Source organism: Melospiza melodia, chromosome 15, assembly GCF_035770615.1.
Source record: "Melospiza melodia melodia isolate bMelMel2 chromosome 15, bMelMel2.pri, whole genome shotgun sequence".
NCBI classification, from domain to species: Eukaryota; Metazoa; Chordata; class Aves; order Passeriformes; family Passerellidae; genus Melospiza; species Melospiza melodia.
In genome coordinates, this window is record NC_086208.1 from 8,680,327 (window position 1) to 8,696,542 (window position 16,216).

Consider the following 16,216-nt stretch of genomic DNA (forward strand, 5'->3'; position numbering starts at 1 on the left):
GGACAGTGGCTGCTCTGAGCACATTCCCAGAACTGTCTGTACTGGGTCGAGGGAACACAGTAACCCAAGAACTGATGCCTGCTGCTCAGCTTTACCTTCGCTGTGCTTAAAGGGAACTCTTGAAGCATGTTAAAATGCAGTGGTTGTGGTTCTTCAGCTGAGCCTCCACTGGTGCCAGGGAGAAGAATCTCCCTTTCTTACATGCCATGTTTTTGGAGTGATGTTTGAGTTTGGAGTTAGTTTTGGTTGTTTTTTGGGTTTTTTTCTTTCTGCAGTAACAACATATCAGGTTACCTGGCTTTGATCCATGATATCATCACGATTTGGTTTCTGCAGTACAGCTGCCTAGTCAGCTGCTTCTTGCTGCATGTTTGGACTGCTGTTTCCTTTCTCAAGTACAGAGCTTTGCTCTTGCTTCTATTGAACTTCGTTCTAATGACTTCTGGTTGCTTGGGCAGTTTATTGAGTTTGGAAGACAGAATAAGGCTTTGTAGCAGAGTGCTTGCAAAGTTTTCCAGCTCAGCTTTGTTCATAAACTGTATAAACACACTGTTTCACCATCAGCATTAATGAAAACATTGCATAATGTCAGAGTGATAGCTTGCTGCCAAACTCAGAAGGCTTGTTATGTACTCTTAGAGTACACTTGGTGCACAACTGGAAAACATCTTGTGGTTTAGATGAATCTACGCTATAGTCATATTTTACTGTGGAAATGTTACAAGACATCAAAAGTTTTGCTATAGTCTAAATAGCTGGGAGTTATTGCTCCTTCCTCCTCCCTCCCTCTCATTGCATGAATGATCAGTTAAAGGAGGAGGACAGGCTTGTTTGTCTCTAAATGCATGCTGGCTGGTTTTTATCACCTTATTCTAGTCTTTTCTTACTTTCTTATTGCCTTGCTTTGTTTTTCCTCTATTTGTGTTCTCTGTGTAGAAACTATTTTGTTTTCACTTACAAATTAAACAAAAAGCAGTCCTTTCTTACTTTCTGAAGCATTAATTCCCTCCTTGAGATGATCCTAATTTACAGAAATGACTTTCTGTCTACAAGAGAGGAACAAGCAGACTGAAGATTACTTTTTGTCTTCTCCTTCCTTCTTTGCAAGTCAAACTTGGCTATGTGCCTCAGGGTCTGTTTGTAGTAACTGGGTTAAGGAACTTCTGCCACATTACTTGGTGGGTTGGTGTGGAAAGAGGTAACTCTTGGTTCAGCAAAAGTCTGTTTACTGCCTCCTGTGGGAAACATGGCTGAGGCATTTTGGGATCAGTCTGTGGGGAAAGCTGGAGGAGAGATTAATGAACAGTTGATGGAATTTAGAGTTTTAGGAGGAAGGATGAGGAGGCATGGGACTCGGGGGAGGTGAGCTGAACCAGTGTGTTCAGTTGTGGAGTTGGTTGTTAATTTAGGAGATGTGGGTAAGGCCCTTGTTTTTATAAGCATAAAATATGCCCTATATTAACTGGGGAAGATGTTATGGAAAACTTTTTAGCGAATATGATGTGCTACAGAGTATGCAGATTAGGAAGTGAAAATATATATTGAAAAAGGATGAGTGTTGTTTTAGTGTCCTATATTGATCCATGATGCAGACACTTTAATTTTGTAGTATCTCCTCAGTGAAATGTCACAAAGCACTTAAACTTTTCCACGGCAGAATGATGCAGGCAGTCAACAAAGTAATGAAGTGGAAATGAGCTGCTTCCTGCTCGGTGGAGCTGTCACTCCAGGGGCGCCGGGGCAGCGCCCGGGGCTGGGTTGCCACAGGTAAGTGCAGGTTGGGTGCTGGTGAGCCGGGCTGACGCTGTGCCTGCCCCAGGAAGCCCCCGGGCAAGCAGGGCACGTGTGGCCGGCTTCGTGTGCCGGGAGCCTGCTCCTCCTGCCTGCCGATAAAACCTGCTTGTTCTCAGAGAGAAACAGCACCTGAAACTGCTCAGGGTAAAACCCCACCGAGCCAAGCAAACTGACAGGTGCTGCACTCACGTTCCTTTTATGGGGCATGGAGCCATCCAGCTCTAATCTTTGGGGAGAGCAGATTTGTCCTGAGAACAGATCACATAGATACAGGATATGAGTGGACAGGAACAGAAGCCTTTGTTTTTTAATTGAGGGTGGAGTCTAGATGCTTTCAATACAGTTCTGTCTTTGCACATTTGTAAAATGGCAGTATAAACTCTTTTTATTAAATTTCTACCTCAAATGTTTAACTTGGAAGAATTCTTAGCTTTTAGGTGCTTAACTTTTTAAAAATTTTAGGCAGCAAGAAATTTAAAGTGTATTTATTTGTAGAATGGAAAATCTCAGGTTTTAATTTGAAATCCCAGCTTAGGTTTCTTACCTGTTCTGCAATTCGTACCTAGCTATTGACAGCAAGGCAAGTCTTCCTGTTGCAAAAGTGTTTCTTGGGTTGGAAGGGTGCTTTTATCATTGTTCAGCAGTGAGGGTTCTTCGTGGCATACCTGTTTCTCAGAGAGAACCATCCTGGTAACAACTTTGCCATTTTTTGGTAGTTTGCTTGGTGTTGCCCATATTAGCTGCCTTTAGCTGTTGCTAAAAGAGATGCTGCTGGGGTGGCATTTAGGTGGATATTTTGGGGACTGTGGATATGCCAAGCCCATAGGCTTGGAGTATATAAACTGACCCTTCTGACCATATTCTTTACTTGCTGCAGTGAGAAACTTTGGCATGTCAGTTCAGATCCCTGGGGTGAAACATATTAGGTTGGACTTTGCTGTTAAGGGCAGTGTTGACATTATTATTGGATCTGAGGTCTGCCAGCTTCTAAATGTTTTTAAAAATAAGCTAACATTTATAAATACAGATTCTCATGAGAGACAAGAGTTTGCTGCCAAATGAAATTCTACTTATTAAAATTAGAAGTCTTCTGTGAAAACAGAGTAACTGACGAGAACAAACCAGCTATATGACATTTGTTAAAAGAACTTGCTCTGTCTGCTTCACTGTTTATAAAATGTTTCTTTTGTATTTTGACGGACTTCTACTAATAGCAGCCATTTACTGGTGGAGAAATAGCCATAACCTTTTATCTTTTCAGCAATGAGTTTAAGGTAACAGTCCAGCTATTCTTTTAGTCCATCAGGTCTTGCAGTTTAACGGTAAATATAGTGGTAGTTATTGTCTCCATTCCAATGTAATACTTGATTGACTGTGTTTTTTAGATTTTTTGAAATTGTCTCACATCATTGTCTTTCAAGGAGGTGGTAAATTGTTCAGTCTTTGCAGGTCATTTAAATTTAATGTTTAGACAGAAGCCAGTTTTTAAGTTAAAATTGTTTTAGAAGTGCATGTACAGTTGCATGGTTACCTTTGTACTACCCAGTACTAAAACTCCATGTATAAGTAGGCAATTAAGGATGAATGCAAATACAGAAATGTGCCTCTTGGACCTGGGTAGGTAGCTGGACTTTGGAAGACTTCACTTGCATTACCTATTCCTTTTTCTGCTGGTCTCGTGCAGAGTGGCATGACTACAGCTGCAAGCACATGGCTGAAGCCATGTGAGTTATTCTTGCTCTGCAATCAGAGCTCTACTGAGATTGGAAGAGGGTTTTTTTTTTTACAAAGGCTACTTGTAAACAGAATAATTGAGTTGTAAGTCATGAAAATTCTCCATCTTTTCTTAACAATTCAGAGTTAATCTGACCAAGTCAAGACCAACTCACTTGTACTAATACATTTCCTTCTATGTTAAATGGGCCTGACCAGTTCTTTGACTGGTGATTTTTCCTGCTAGCTTTGGGACCAAAGCTGGTTCAGGTTGCTGTCTGGGATGGTATTACACCATCACATTGACTCAAAATGCAAAGATGTAATAGGGTAGTGTGAGGATGTTCTTGGGGATAATTTGGAGAGGGAGCTGTGTGTGAGGCAGCTGGACACACAGGGAGGGAGCACTCTGCATACATGAAATACTAATGGCATTTCATGTCTGTGCTGATTGTAAGAGTCCTTATAATGAATAAAGGCAAACAAAATAGCCTCACTGAGAAATCTTCTGAACAAATTTGTTTTTTCAGGAGCAGTAAGGGGAGCTCTTCCCCCCTCCATACGCATTTATTTTGGTTTGGCCACTTTTCTTTCGTGGGCAGGTATGCAGTCTCTCTCTGTGCAGGGATGTAGTACCAGTAGCCATGGGGCAGTGATCACCTCTTAGCAGTGATCAATGCATTTCCCAAACCCATTGGCTTTTTCTAAGGAGAAGACAATTGGATTTTCTTCTGAGGCATAAAAGAGGGAGAATATAGCTGAAATAGGGACTCTGGTTGCATGTGAGCAATGTCATCTGTTTTACATTACACAAGTTAGTGATCTTTTTTCCATCAAGATCCCTGGGAACCAGGTTGTTAAGTAAGTCCATTTTGGATAGTGAACTACTTTAGGGAGTCTATGAGCAGGTGACTGCTTGTGCTCATTTAACCTCTTAATGATGCTTGCTGTGTATGCAGGGATTCCTTTTGCCCACTAATGAGCCTTCAGGATTTCTGGGACATATTTCACACTTCTATGTGCTGTAACAAATCAAGCTTCTTTCTTAGGATGCTGTGCAAGTATCAACTTGTTTTGTGTAATGGGGGCAGGAAGGGCAAAAAGAGACACAGAACTTCAGTAAAATTGAGGGTGGCAAGTATTATTTCATATCCTCAGTACAGTCAGCACCATGATGGGAGGTGGTAAAGAGGCAGCTGGTTTCTTCTGAGGGTCAAGGGAAGGAGAAGGAGAGGTGCAGGAAGAGCTGCTGTGGTCAGCCTGGTTTTTTTTCAGAGCAATGGGAAGCCCTTATCCCCTGCCAGGTATTGTTCTCCTTGATTCCCTGCCAGGGCACCAGCCCAGCAACGCCAGTGAAACAAACCATGGCTCAAGCTCACACTTCAGGCAGGTCAGCAGGTTTGGTGGAAGGCTTTGTTTGCAGGCTTTGGGGGGCAGAGAGGGTGTGTAAGAGCAGAATCTGAGTAAATATCTGTGATGGCTCCTTGCCATAACTTCTGTGTTAACAGAGAGTGAAGTTCTGATATGTTGAGTTGATGCTTTTTTTAATGTGCAGTTTTCTGTAAAGTCACAAGTACTGTGCATTTCCTTTGCATGTTAGATCTGAATCTTCAAGACTTTTATTTAGTTGTTCTTTATTTTTTAATTTTCATTAAGTAGGTGAATTTGAGGGAAGGGGAGAAGAGAATAGTTGCATCAAGAAGGGAAGAACTTCAGTAAATATTAGAGTGATGTGGAATAAAAGAGGAGGAGTTTCCTATCAATAGGAACTGCTCAGGGACAAAATTGTGAAGGTCAGCATGGACTGGGAATGCAGTTAGGTCAAAGGGATTGATACCAACACTCATGCTGTTCAAAGGTAAACCCTTTTTTCTCTGATGTAAATGTCTTTAAAATTGATCTTCAAGTATATTTTCTGGATATAGAAGGTTTTCCCACTTCAGTTACCTTTTAGTGAAAATTATGACTTTGTTTTGTTGTAATCTGAGGGGGAAACAGCTTCTTCCTTTTGAAGCATGTGCTATTTGAATCGCCAGAGGAATTTTGTTTACTGTGGGGAAACCATGAGAAACAAAGTATCTGGAGAGCTACTGTTGGAGGATAGGCCTGGGTAATGGTTCTGCCACAGCTGTACTAGCAGTAGTACTCCTGGTGTAACTGCCTACACCATGCTAACACAAGCAAGATGTGGACGACCCCTCTGAGGACCCTGCTGGTAAAAAGTGGAGGAGTAAAACCAAATAGCTAGTTTAGGAGGAATAGTTGATAATAGTGGAAATGTCTGAAGGCAAAGTTCAATGTAGAACTGCTAGAATGCACACCTGGCTCACCTTGCACCAAGCACTCAGGCCAGTCATGACTGGCTGTTATTGTGCTGCCTCTGGATGTTTGCTGCCAGAGCCTTGCTGAATTAACAACTTGCTATGAGAAAGTATTTTGGATCCATGGCAGATGAAAGTTATGGTCCTTGATGTGCATTGTATGTTCTTTCATCCCATCCTCATGTTGAGAAGATGTCATGGCCTTTTATAAATGTTTTAGGACACTTTATGTAAGCTGGCAAAATTAATTCTTGTGTAAGTTACTAGTATGAAATCTGCGCAGCTTTATGTTACACACTGATTTTTATTTTATTTGGTTTTAATTTTTTGTTTGATTTAAAAATCATAGTGGGAATGTTAGCGTCTGATGCTTTCAGCTTCTCTAGGTGTACTGTGGACTGTATGTAGCCTTTCTCACTCAAGAAATTTGAGTTTGGGCATAAGCAAGAGGAAAACTACACAGAGTGTGAGTGGTGTATCTAACCATCTCTTTAACATGCATTGCAAGCATCAAGAACTGACCTCAGCTTTGTTCTGAGGAATTGAGCATCTGTACTGGGAGAAGGGGAATAAAGCTGTCTACATGAGAGCACTTGGTGGTTTTGTGTTCTGCAAATTAGTAACTCAATCCAAAATGTTTGTTTCAAGGAAGGGATATGTTAGTGGAAGTGTATTTTTATTTTTAGCTTGTCTCCATGACTAGGCTGTGTAAACATAAGGGGCTATGGAGTCACTTAGGCTTTGCTCCTTAGGGGTCACATGCACACCTTGCTTTTCCTGCACAAGGGAGGGCTGGAACCTGAATTAGAGTGTTTTTCTGAACTGGCTCATTACTAGACAACCTGTGCTTTGGCATGGCCCTTCAAAGGTTGAATTGAGTGTTTTTTATAATGTAGGGATGATGCCAATTATGTCTATTGGCAAGTGCCTCTGAATTGATGTGTAATTCACTTGATACTGAGATGAAGCATGCTTGGCTCTGATTTCCTGCTTTATGGAATGTGTAGGGCTGCTTACTCACAAAGTGTTGGGATAAAATCCACAGTTACGAAGACCTCACCTTTTTCATTTTTAGAAGTGTTTCATTTTTAGAAGTGTTCATTTTTAGAAGGTGGGTTAAAATACACTCTGGTTATCTTGATTATTGCCTGTCATTTTGCACAGTGTTAGAGCTGTGAGGATAGTAATAGTATTTGAAGTGCAGGTACTTTATGATGGTGAAGTATGCAGCCTAGGATGAAGTCCTGTGTATAACTCTGTGCTACCATGTTCTCATGTAAAGTATCTTGTGCCTCTGGAATTTGTGGGAGCGTGAGAGATCAAATAAATGAGTAATGTCCTTCAAGGTAGGTTTTATTTTGGTAGAATTTCTAATATTGCAGTTTATAAAATTATTGTGTTATTAGGCCAGATGAATTCACTTCTGGGGTGTTTGTCCAGAAACAGGCACAGAGCTCAGCTCAGTGCACCTACAGCTGGTTTAGGACTGTAACCTTAAAAGCTGGAGTGTCAACAAGCTGTCCTACTTTTACTGTACTTGGAGAATGTGTGGTGTGAAAAGGATCTTTGTGGTTGTGCTGCAGCAGTGCAGTGTGGGGAGACTGTTGAGGAGCAGTATGGTGGGTAGGTATGCTCGTCATCTAGAGACAGCTGCTCATCACTAAAACATTGTTAGCTGGCCTGTAAAAACACCTGGTGGCTCCTGAATGCTGTCTCTGCTGGCCTCTGTGGGAATTGACTTGGGTGTTGTTGCTCCTGTCTCTTGCTAGCAAAACTAAACATACTATGTTTACTAATGTGATAAATATTGCTCTTAGCCCTCCCATTCCTCCTGTAGATACTGAATAACTGTTAAGGCACTATCTGTATGTGAGATCTTTACATGGGCCAGCTAATAAAAGGTATCTGACCTTCCTCGGATAAAATGTCTACTTAAAAATTTTGTATAGACTGTGTTTTCTTGCAACCACAGCTAAATTGTACTGGTATATAAACTGTGAGTGGGGAAAAGCAATTTTGTGGAGTGGCATGTTTTCCATGCTCTTGAATGGGTTAGTGAGTGGTACTGGATTTTGAATGTGGTTGTGTAGTCTAGTTTGATCTGGACTTTTCATAGTTCCATGGTATCTAATTACAGAACAAGGGTTTTAGTCTTGCTTTGTGATGTGGTTAGGCTGGGAGTGAGATAGGTTTTTTGCACTGATTATGTTAATATGGTACTGTCATCTGACTTTAATACTTATGAATACGTCAGAGCTGGATGAAATTGTTTAACGTAGCCAGTACGTTGTTTAGACTATATCTAAAATAGCACATGTTGTTTTGAGACTACTCTCTTGAAACATCCTCATAAATTAGTCCTCAGAAGTGCCCATTACAAATACTGAAGTAAGAGCGGCAGTAGCGCAAGGAGAGCTGGATCCTGCTCCCGCTGTGGCTCCGGGAGGTCACAGGAGTGCGGCGGCCGAGCCGCTCCCGAGTGGGCTGAGCAGTGGAAAAACAGCGGTGGGAACTTGGCTGCTGCTGCCTGGCAGGAGGACGGGCTGGCGGCTTTTTCCGCTCCAGATGTAAATATTCATCACCTCACAGCCCGCATCTGGGGCTGGCTCTGCGGAGCGGTGCTGTGCGGGGACATTCCGTGTGCGGTGCCAGGGCGCAGACAGACACACGGACAGACACACGGCTGCTGCTGCTGCGGGGAGCGCGGTGCCAGCGCACGGACAGTCAGACGCACGGCGGCTGCTCCCGCTGCCGCGGGCAGCGCAGTGCCAGCGTGCCCGGGGCAGGGGAGCGGCTCCCGGGCATCCCCTCCGCGGGCTCCCGGTACCGCCGGTCCCGGTTGCGGAGCGCGGCCCCGTGGTTTGCGTGCGGCGGGCCCGCCCCGCTCACCTGGCCCGGGCGGGCGCGGGGGCCGGGCCGTGCCGTGCCGAGGGGCCGGCGCTCGGCCGCGGGGCCAATCGGCGGCCGGCCCTGTTGCTATGCGCGCCCCTACTCTGCCTCCTTTGTGGAGGATGCCCTGGGCACCCAGCCGCCCGCGCCGGCGCTGCGGGGCTCGCAGCGGGAGCGCCGGGCCGAGCGGACAAGGTGTGTACGGCAGCGAGCCCCGCGCCTCGGGACGGCCCGGCCCGGCTCGGCCCGGGGGGCCGGGGAGGGGGCCGGGGGGAGGCAGGGAGGCCGGTGGCACCGGCCCGGACGGGCTGCAAGGCGTGAAACAAGTTCAAGCTGTGTAACTCAGGGCGGTCGGCAGCTGTTGGCGGTGCTTGTCTGAGAAAGGTGATTCGAAACCCACCTATACTGAGTAGCAAAGTTTGCCTCTCCGGCTGAGTCTGTAAACAGTTCCTTTAGAAACCCGAACCAGACGTTCTTCCTTTCCTTCCGTGTACTGAGCCTATGAAAGGCTGAATTTCTCTGAGTTGGGGGTTGGCTTTTCGTTTTCCTTTTCTAACGTTCCCTTAAAGGAAAGTAATGGACAGCCTAAAAATTAACTCGGTTAATTCATTAGCTTGTTAGGGCAAGAGTATTAAATGTCCTGGAACGGGAGGGGAGGATTTTTAAGCCTTAAAAGTGAGACGCTGGTTCAGTGTCAGATGTGCTAACAGTTGTAGTTAGTGTAGCCATATGTAACTGTTTGACTCTTCATTGTTATGAGAAAAAAACCAACCTCTTCCCCCTCCCAAAAACACCCTGAAGCTTAACTGAGTTTCTTCTGTGCCTTGTTATGTAGGTCAAGTTTCTCTCTCTTTTTTTTCCTCCAGCAGGAGGAAACTATTACAGTATTTTGATTTCTGCTAGAAACAATGCATGAAACATTATTAGCCCTTTGCCACTACTTGTTTGTCTTGGGGCAAATGAAGCTGATGCAAATATGTCAGCTTTGGGGGCAATACAAATATGTATTTTTAATTAGCATCTTACTGGTTGCTCAACTATATGGTATAAAAAGCTAATTAATATTATACTGAACTCAGTGCAGAATTGAGGATTATCTATTGCTTTTTATGCTAATTTATCTAAAAATATCAGTGTTGCTCTGACCAAGTACTTGCATATATATTTATACATATATATATATTCATCCTGTGTCTAGAGCTTGTTGATATTCCTCTGAAAAGTGCAAGAGCTCCAATTTAAGTGAGCTTGCTGACATTGGATGACCCCCTCCTGACACGGGAGGAGGAATGATTCCACTAGTGTACTCTTGTGTTTTGTGTGGGAATATTGGTTTTGAATCACTGAAGCACTGCTTTGTAAAGTAGTAAGGAATTTTGAGAGGACAAAGTGAAATTTCATAATTACATAGATTAAAATTTAAATATGTGAGTCTGCCATTTTGCTATGTGGAAAATTGCCATATATTAGGGAAGAGGCGGGCAAACTAGATTCTTGGCTAAAATTCTGTTAAGCCTTTCAGTTTTGACCCTATGTAAAGTTTTATTATTTGGAGTACCAGAAAACTATTAGAGCTTAATAACATGACTTACAGCACAGAAACTTGTAAATAGCTGAATTGTGCTGTGTGACACAGTTCAATTCTAAAACTATCAAAAAAGTTCTTTTGTTTTATGCATTCAAAATTCCATAGGAGGCTCATAGTAGGTGTCCATTTTAAAGTGCAGTCTTTTACACAGCTTGAAAGTTGTAATGTCCTCATTTATCCTCCCAAATAAAATTTAAAAATAATTTTATGGGCCTGGCCACTCTCCCAGAATTTTTTTTTTTTAACGGGAAGCATATATTGTCTCTTTTGTAACTTTTTTACTTTTGCAGGTTACTGTTTAACCACTTAAGGGCAGGCGTTGTAGGTGAAGGTTAATAGCATTGGGAAAATGACCCGAGGAGCTTCATGCTGCTCCACCATCATCAGTTCATCTCTCAGAGCTCCTTGCATTTCTCAGGAAGAAGTACATTGGTCTGCCAGCCTTATGCCCCTCCCTCCACCCCACCCTCTCAATAATTGGGGCTGCATATACTGAAACCTACTGAAGCTGGAGGTAGCCTTACTAGCTAGGAGGAGGATTTTGGGTGGTCAGACATGTTCTGACAAAGTTCCACAAGATATATTACCCACCACTTAGATGACAATGAATGGTTTGTAACATCAAAGTTTTGGGAGATCAAGTAGCACAAAGAGAAGATGAGTACAAAAAAGAAGTTGCAGTAGAAGAGGTCAAATGTTATGAAAATAGTTTGCTCTGGGCTTTTTGTTTTGTCTTTTTCTGTATTTCAGATAAAATAATGGAATTCTTAATCTGCATTCCTCACCTGAGGACACTTCCTAACAAGTCCTGTGCTTTTTCTCCTGTGTGCTTTTTTCATTACCCTGATAGTTCTGTTCTAGCAGCAGAGCTGCAGAAGTGTTCAGCTTGTAGGTGTGATTTCTAACTGACATGATGTTGTAATAAAGCTATACGAATATCAGCTCCGACTTAACCTGCATACTATAATGTTTAATGTCTTGTCCATTAAAATAAAATTATTGAATTCTTGGGTGTTTCTATCTCTTCTCGCTGTTATTGCTTTTTACAAGCTTTATAATTATCAGTGCATTTGCACTCTTAGGTTTGTTTCTCATTTTCTTGTTTTTCACTTATTTTGGGGAAAAAAAATTGCAGCTTAGTGGCATTGTAGATGCCTTACATGTAGGCAGAAAATGTGCTTAATAGTTCTTCCCCAGGATTATTTATCTTGAGTTTAGTTATGCCATCAGTGTTCACATTCTTGTTGGAGTTGAAGGAAGCCTCTCGAGTTGATGTGGTCTGATAGTCAGAAAGCTGCCCTGGATGTATTTCTCCAAGCCTTCACATGTTAAGTCAAAAATGTCTATAAAGGGGAATTTTCCTGAATGTGCTAAGAGGAAAATCTTTTCAGGCACTTCTAGACTGTTCAGTTGCATCATTCTCTTTTGAATCTCAAGTAATGACACTGTGTTCTTGTTCTGGATCTCTAAACCCTTGTATTATATCAGATCTGTCCTATGCATGTGTGGTTGTATCTACCCAATCTCTCATTTTTTTAGCCTGAGAAGGCATCTCAGCCTGTGCTGTCTCTGAGCCATGTTCTGCTGCTCTGAAAGTATTTGTGCATATAACAGGCTGCTGGTCTGCTTGTCATCATGAAAGACAGACCAGCCTGGAAAATAGTCTTGTTATTGGGATGTGTCTTCTGATGCCCTGCAACTCTCTGTATTCCACATAAGTATTTTTCAAAATTTTCTTCCACTTTGTAATTTTGGAGGATCTGAGTTTCGCTGGGTGTACCTGTGAACAGAGTGCTCTTAACATATGTTGGGGTGTTAAATGACTGAAACAAAGACTTCCTGCTTCCTGCTGAAGGCCTCTTCCTTGCCCCTAGTTGTACTGGGTTTTGGTTTTTTGGGGATTTTTTTTTGGTGGTTTTTTGGTTTTTTTTTTTTTTTTTTTTTTTTTTTTTTTTTGTGTGTGTGTTTTTTTATGAAGTAGTTTTAGGAGCAGTGAGATGCATTGTTCCCTTTTGTCACTGTACAGCCTCCCACTTTCTTAGTGAGGGAGTGATGAGTGAGGAGCATCGAGACTGGCCTGCTTTCCTAGAATGAGACTGAGAGTATTTTTCTTTAGGTTATGCAGATTTAAATGAAGATAGCAGAGTAGAGATAAGGTAAAATGCTTTTAACTCCAGAATTCTATGCTTGGAAATTAATAACTAAGTTTTGTTTTCTTCATGTATGCAGCAAGTAGGCAAACATATTTCAGATTCTCTCAGAGGATGAAAGACAGTATTTACTTGTTAGCAACACATGGATGAATCAATGCTATTCATCCTCTGAAATAAAACTACAAAACTTTTCTTTTGCTATATCAAGAAGCTGGGATAAAGAAGATTGAGGGATGCTGTGGAACTTTGGGAAGAAAATGTAGAGGGGAGTGTACTTAAACGGAGGGATATAGCCTCCCTTGGAGTTCAGCCACATCATCTACTGTCTGATGAAATTCTTTTCAAATTGCTGTCTAACAATAAAGCTGCTGCTTCTAGAGGTTGGTGTCTGCATAAGTGTTTGCTTTTTCCTTGGTGAGAAAGGAGAATATTGGCCAACTTGAAGTAATGGTGGTCATCCTACCTGAAAGATAACTGAGCCCTCAGATGAATTTCCTTTAATTAGGAGATTTTCAAAAGGGCTGAAGGTGGGGAGACTTAAATAGCAAGCACCAGTGCTAACAAGCAAGACTGTTGTTAAATAGTTAATAACAGATGGCTGAACTTCTGATGCAAATGATGAGACAGAACAAGAGAAGTTCTCTACATCCTGACCCAGCAACTCCTCACTACTGCCATGGCAACTAACACGTTTTACTCTCCAGTTTTAGCAAAGTTTATGAAACTCAAGATAACTTGTTGGTTTTATGACTTTAAAACAAATTTTAAAAGGCAAAGCAAACCAGCTGGAGAAGGAGAAAAGGTAAACTAAGAATATGTGGATATGAATTCCTAGAGGCCTTGTGTATTGGAGTTCCTATAACATCTTTCCAAAAGATGTCTGAAGTACTGTATACTTTAAAATGCCTGGCAGTTAAAACATGAGTTTAAATGCAGAAGTTTATAATCTGAGCAGATCTCTCTGAATGCTTTCCATTTAACTAAAGATGAAAATTGCCTCATGCAACTTGAATGGCATCACAAAGGGGAAAGGGAGCAGGAGGTAAGAAGCTCTCTGCCTTTGACCTGGGCATGGTAGGGGTGAGGAGGAGCCTGTGGTGGGGTGGATGTGACTTCTCCTCTGACTCCCACTGGCCTTGGGCTGTGTGAGCAGGATGCTGGAGGTGCCCCAAGTGCTCTCTTATTTTTATAGTGAAGTTACTCTGTGGGTGCTGTAGCTACTGTAGTTAAATTCAAACGAGAATATATCAATATCTCTTTTTAGGGTAAGACATCTGAAAGATTGTTGTTTTAGACTAAGCTTCATGGCACTGAAAATACCATGGAGGGTGGGGTTTCATTTGGGAAGTCATGAACAAAAGCTTTGTATATAACTGAGTCCAGGTCACTTCTCATACAGCAGGAACAACCTGTTGTCTCTTTTATCAGTGCTGTTAAGGACATGTAGATTCCTCAGCTTTTGCTGTGTTTGTGAGGTACATCTGTGCTTGTGGGTCTTGACTACAGCAGTGGCTTCTTTACAGAGTGAAAGTACTTCATGTAGTTGTGTACCAAGCCTCTATATTCTCAGGCTGTGTTTGCTCACTGTTTTGTGTTGCTGTGTCAGATGGATCAAGGACTTCTTCCTCCTCCAGGTGTGTAACTCAGTCATAAGAGGACTTAAAGAGAAGGGAAGCAAATTCATGGCGTTATTTGTAGCTGTTGTACAAATTAAGACTCCCACTTGGGTATCTGTGCTTTACTGGGTACTCTACAAGCATGGAACAAAAGACTGTCCTCACCTCAGACCTTATGCAAGTATCAAACGCTAAATCAATGGCTTCCAACAGAGGGCTGTGTGGAGACAAAGGGATAATACTGATGGAGACAGATAAACTGTGCTCCCACAGGCTAACAAGCCTTTATCACCGTAATGGAGAAGCTGCAAAGCAGAGTCATTTTAATCAAGAGTGTAGAACAACACAGGGGGAGTGAGGACTGGTGATTAAAGTAATCACAGGCCAGTTTGCTGCAGTAGTGAGTGGGTGACAACATGAATGCTGGTAAGCCATGGAGGATCTTGAAAGGAGAAGATAAAAAAGGTAATTCTCTTGTTATGAAGGATGATGTTTTAAGAGACAAAAAGAACAGGAAAATATGGCTTCCTGTTAGGCACTGACCAGAGGTACCTTACAAGGCTGGGTGGTGGTGAGGCATAATCTTGTGTGTGCCTTTTTCACACAGATTCTGTGAGAAATCCTGCGGGCAGTGCTGGCTCTGCCCTGGGCAGGCAGATAAGGCAGTGCCATCTGCTTGCTTTGGCATTCACGTGGGCAGTGCCCAGCCCAGAGGTCCCCACTGGCAGGGCAAGCTTCCAGCTAGGACTGCGAGGAATTTATCTCTGAGGAAAATCTTTGGATTTCAGACAAGCGTTTTTCCATACTCGAGAGGAAAACCAGCTCATGCTAAAAGCAATTCTCTGAATGCTGTTTCCTAGGGATTCAGCCCAGCAAGGAGGGTGTAGTGAACCCAGTTTACATGTTTTTCTGGGGATAAAGAGGGCAGGTTCCTTGTTGTCTGGGTTCCCATGCCAGATTCTGATGCTTTCAGAACTTTCTTCAGCCACTAATTCACATGGTAAGAATAAAATGTTCTGTGCTAAAAATCTCTCAGATGTGTTTTTTATTAGTTCTTGAAGATAAGTGATTGCAAAAAACCAGCTGTTTACAGTAATAGCCAATGTAATCAGATACTTCTAAATGGAAACTTTAAGTCTTTTTGACTACTCTTCTGTGCTTGCTGTTTTCTTATCTCTTAGAAAAAAATCCTCTTTCTCCAACAAAATTATGCATTGTTGTCCCCTGATAATAACAAAATTTATTTTCTTTATTGATTTCTACTAGAAAATCTCTGTATAATGGTTTTGCTAATGGGAGGGTTGACAAAATAAGTTATGGGTCTCAGGCACTTGGATTCTGGAATGTTTGTGAAGGGCTTTTGTTTTTTTTACCTGATGCTTAACTTGAGCGTTCACAATAATTTATTACATCTGTTAAACCTGACAAGTGGGCAAATCCTTAATGTTGCCTGAACTGTGTTAGTAGCTGAAGTGAAGCTTTTGGTATATCTGCGCTGAATTCATCTTGGAACATTTTTTCCTGAAAGAAAGTAACTTTGGTATTTTCTGATTGAAGTTGCATTGGATATTTACTTTGGGCATTCATACTTTTTCTGCTGGTTCAAAACTCAGCTTTCTGGGCTTTTTCCCCCTGCTGTTTACTTTTAATAAAATATAAAGTTGTGAATTATCAAGGAGAAACTAAAGTAAGGTTTTATTTGTCTGCATTTGCCCAGATATAAAAGAGGCTGGAGAGGGCCTTGAGCTTTGACTAGATAAAAACTGTTATTCTTCATGTGCTGCTCGTGTTCACTATTTTTAGTGTAGTGTTTTGTTTTTCCTAATAATTTATTACTCTGTCCCTTGACTCACGGGTCACCTGATTTCAGAGCACGCGAGCAGGCTTTGGATCCTTTCCTCTTGTATAACCTGATAGTTTATCTCGAGGAGCAGGATGCTGCTGCTGCTGGGGAGATTGGCCTGCAAGTGGCCGTGCAGGGGTGAGCCCTGGCCCTGTGCTTCTCTGGAAAGGACGTTCCAAGAATCCTCAGTACAGGGTGTTACAAACACGCGTGCGGCCAATGAGCTCCAGCCCAGCCCAGCCCAGCCCGGTGGGTGACTCCAGGTCAGTGCCGTGCAGGGACACTGCCTGCTGTCCCCA

General features: G+C 42.4%; 1 protein-coding gene across 4 annotated transcripts in view; it reads left to right on the forward strand.

Annotated features, from left to right (window-relative positions):
* The window catches only part of ATOSA (atos homolog A), a 47,571-nt gene that overhangs the window by 2,841 nt on the left and 28,514 nt on the right, over positions 1–16,216 (forward strand). The window contains exon 1 of one of the 4 annotated variants that reach the window (XR_010029617.1): positions 14,878–15,074. The exons of 2 other annotated variants lie outside the window; for them this stretch is intronic. Coding sequence is in view for 1 of the 2 variants with exons in the window: in XM_063169658.1 (XP_063025728.1) it covers positions 14,921–15,074 (154 nt within the window). In the remaining variant the exon portion in view is untranslated. Of the gene's footprint in view, positions 1–14,877; positions 15,075–16,216 lie in introns of those variants that run through there. One more of the 4 variants, XM_063169658.1, reaches the window with a different exon arrangement.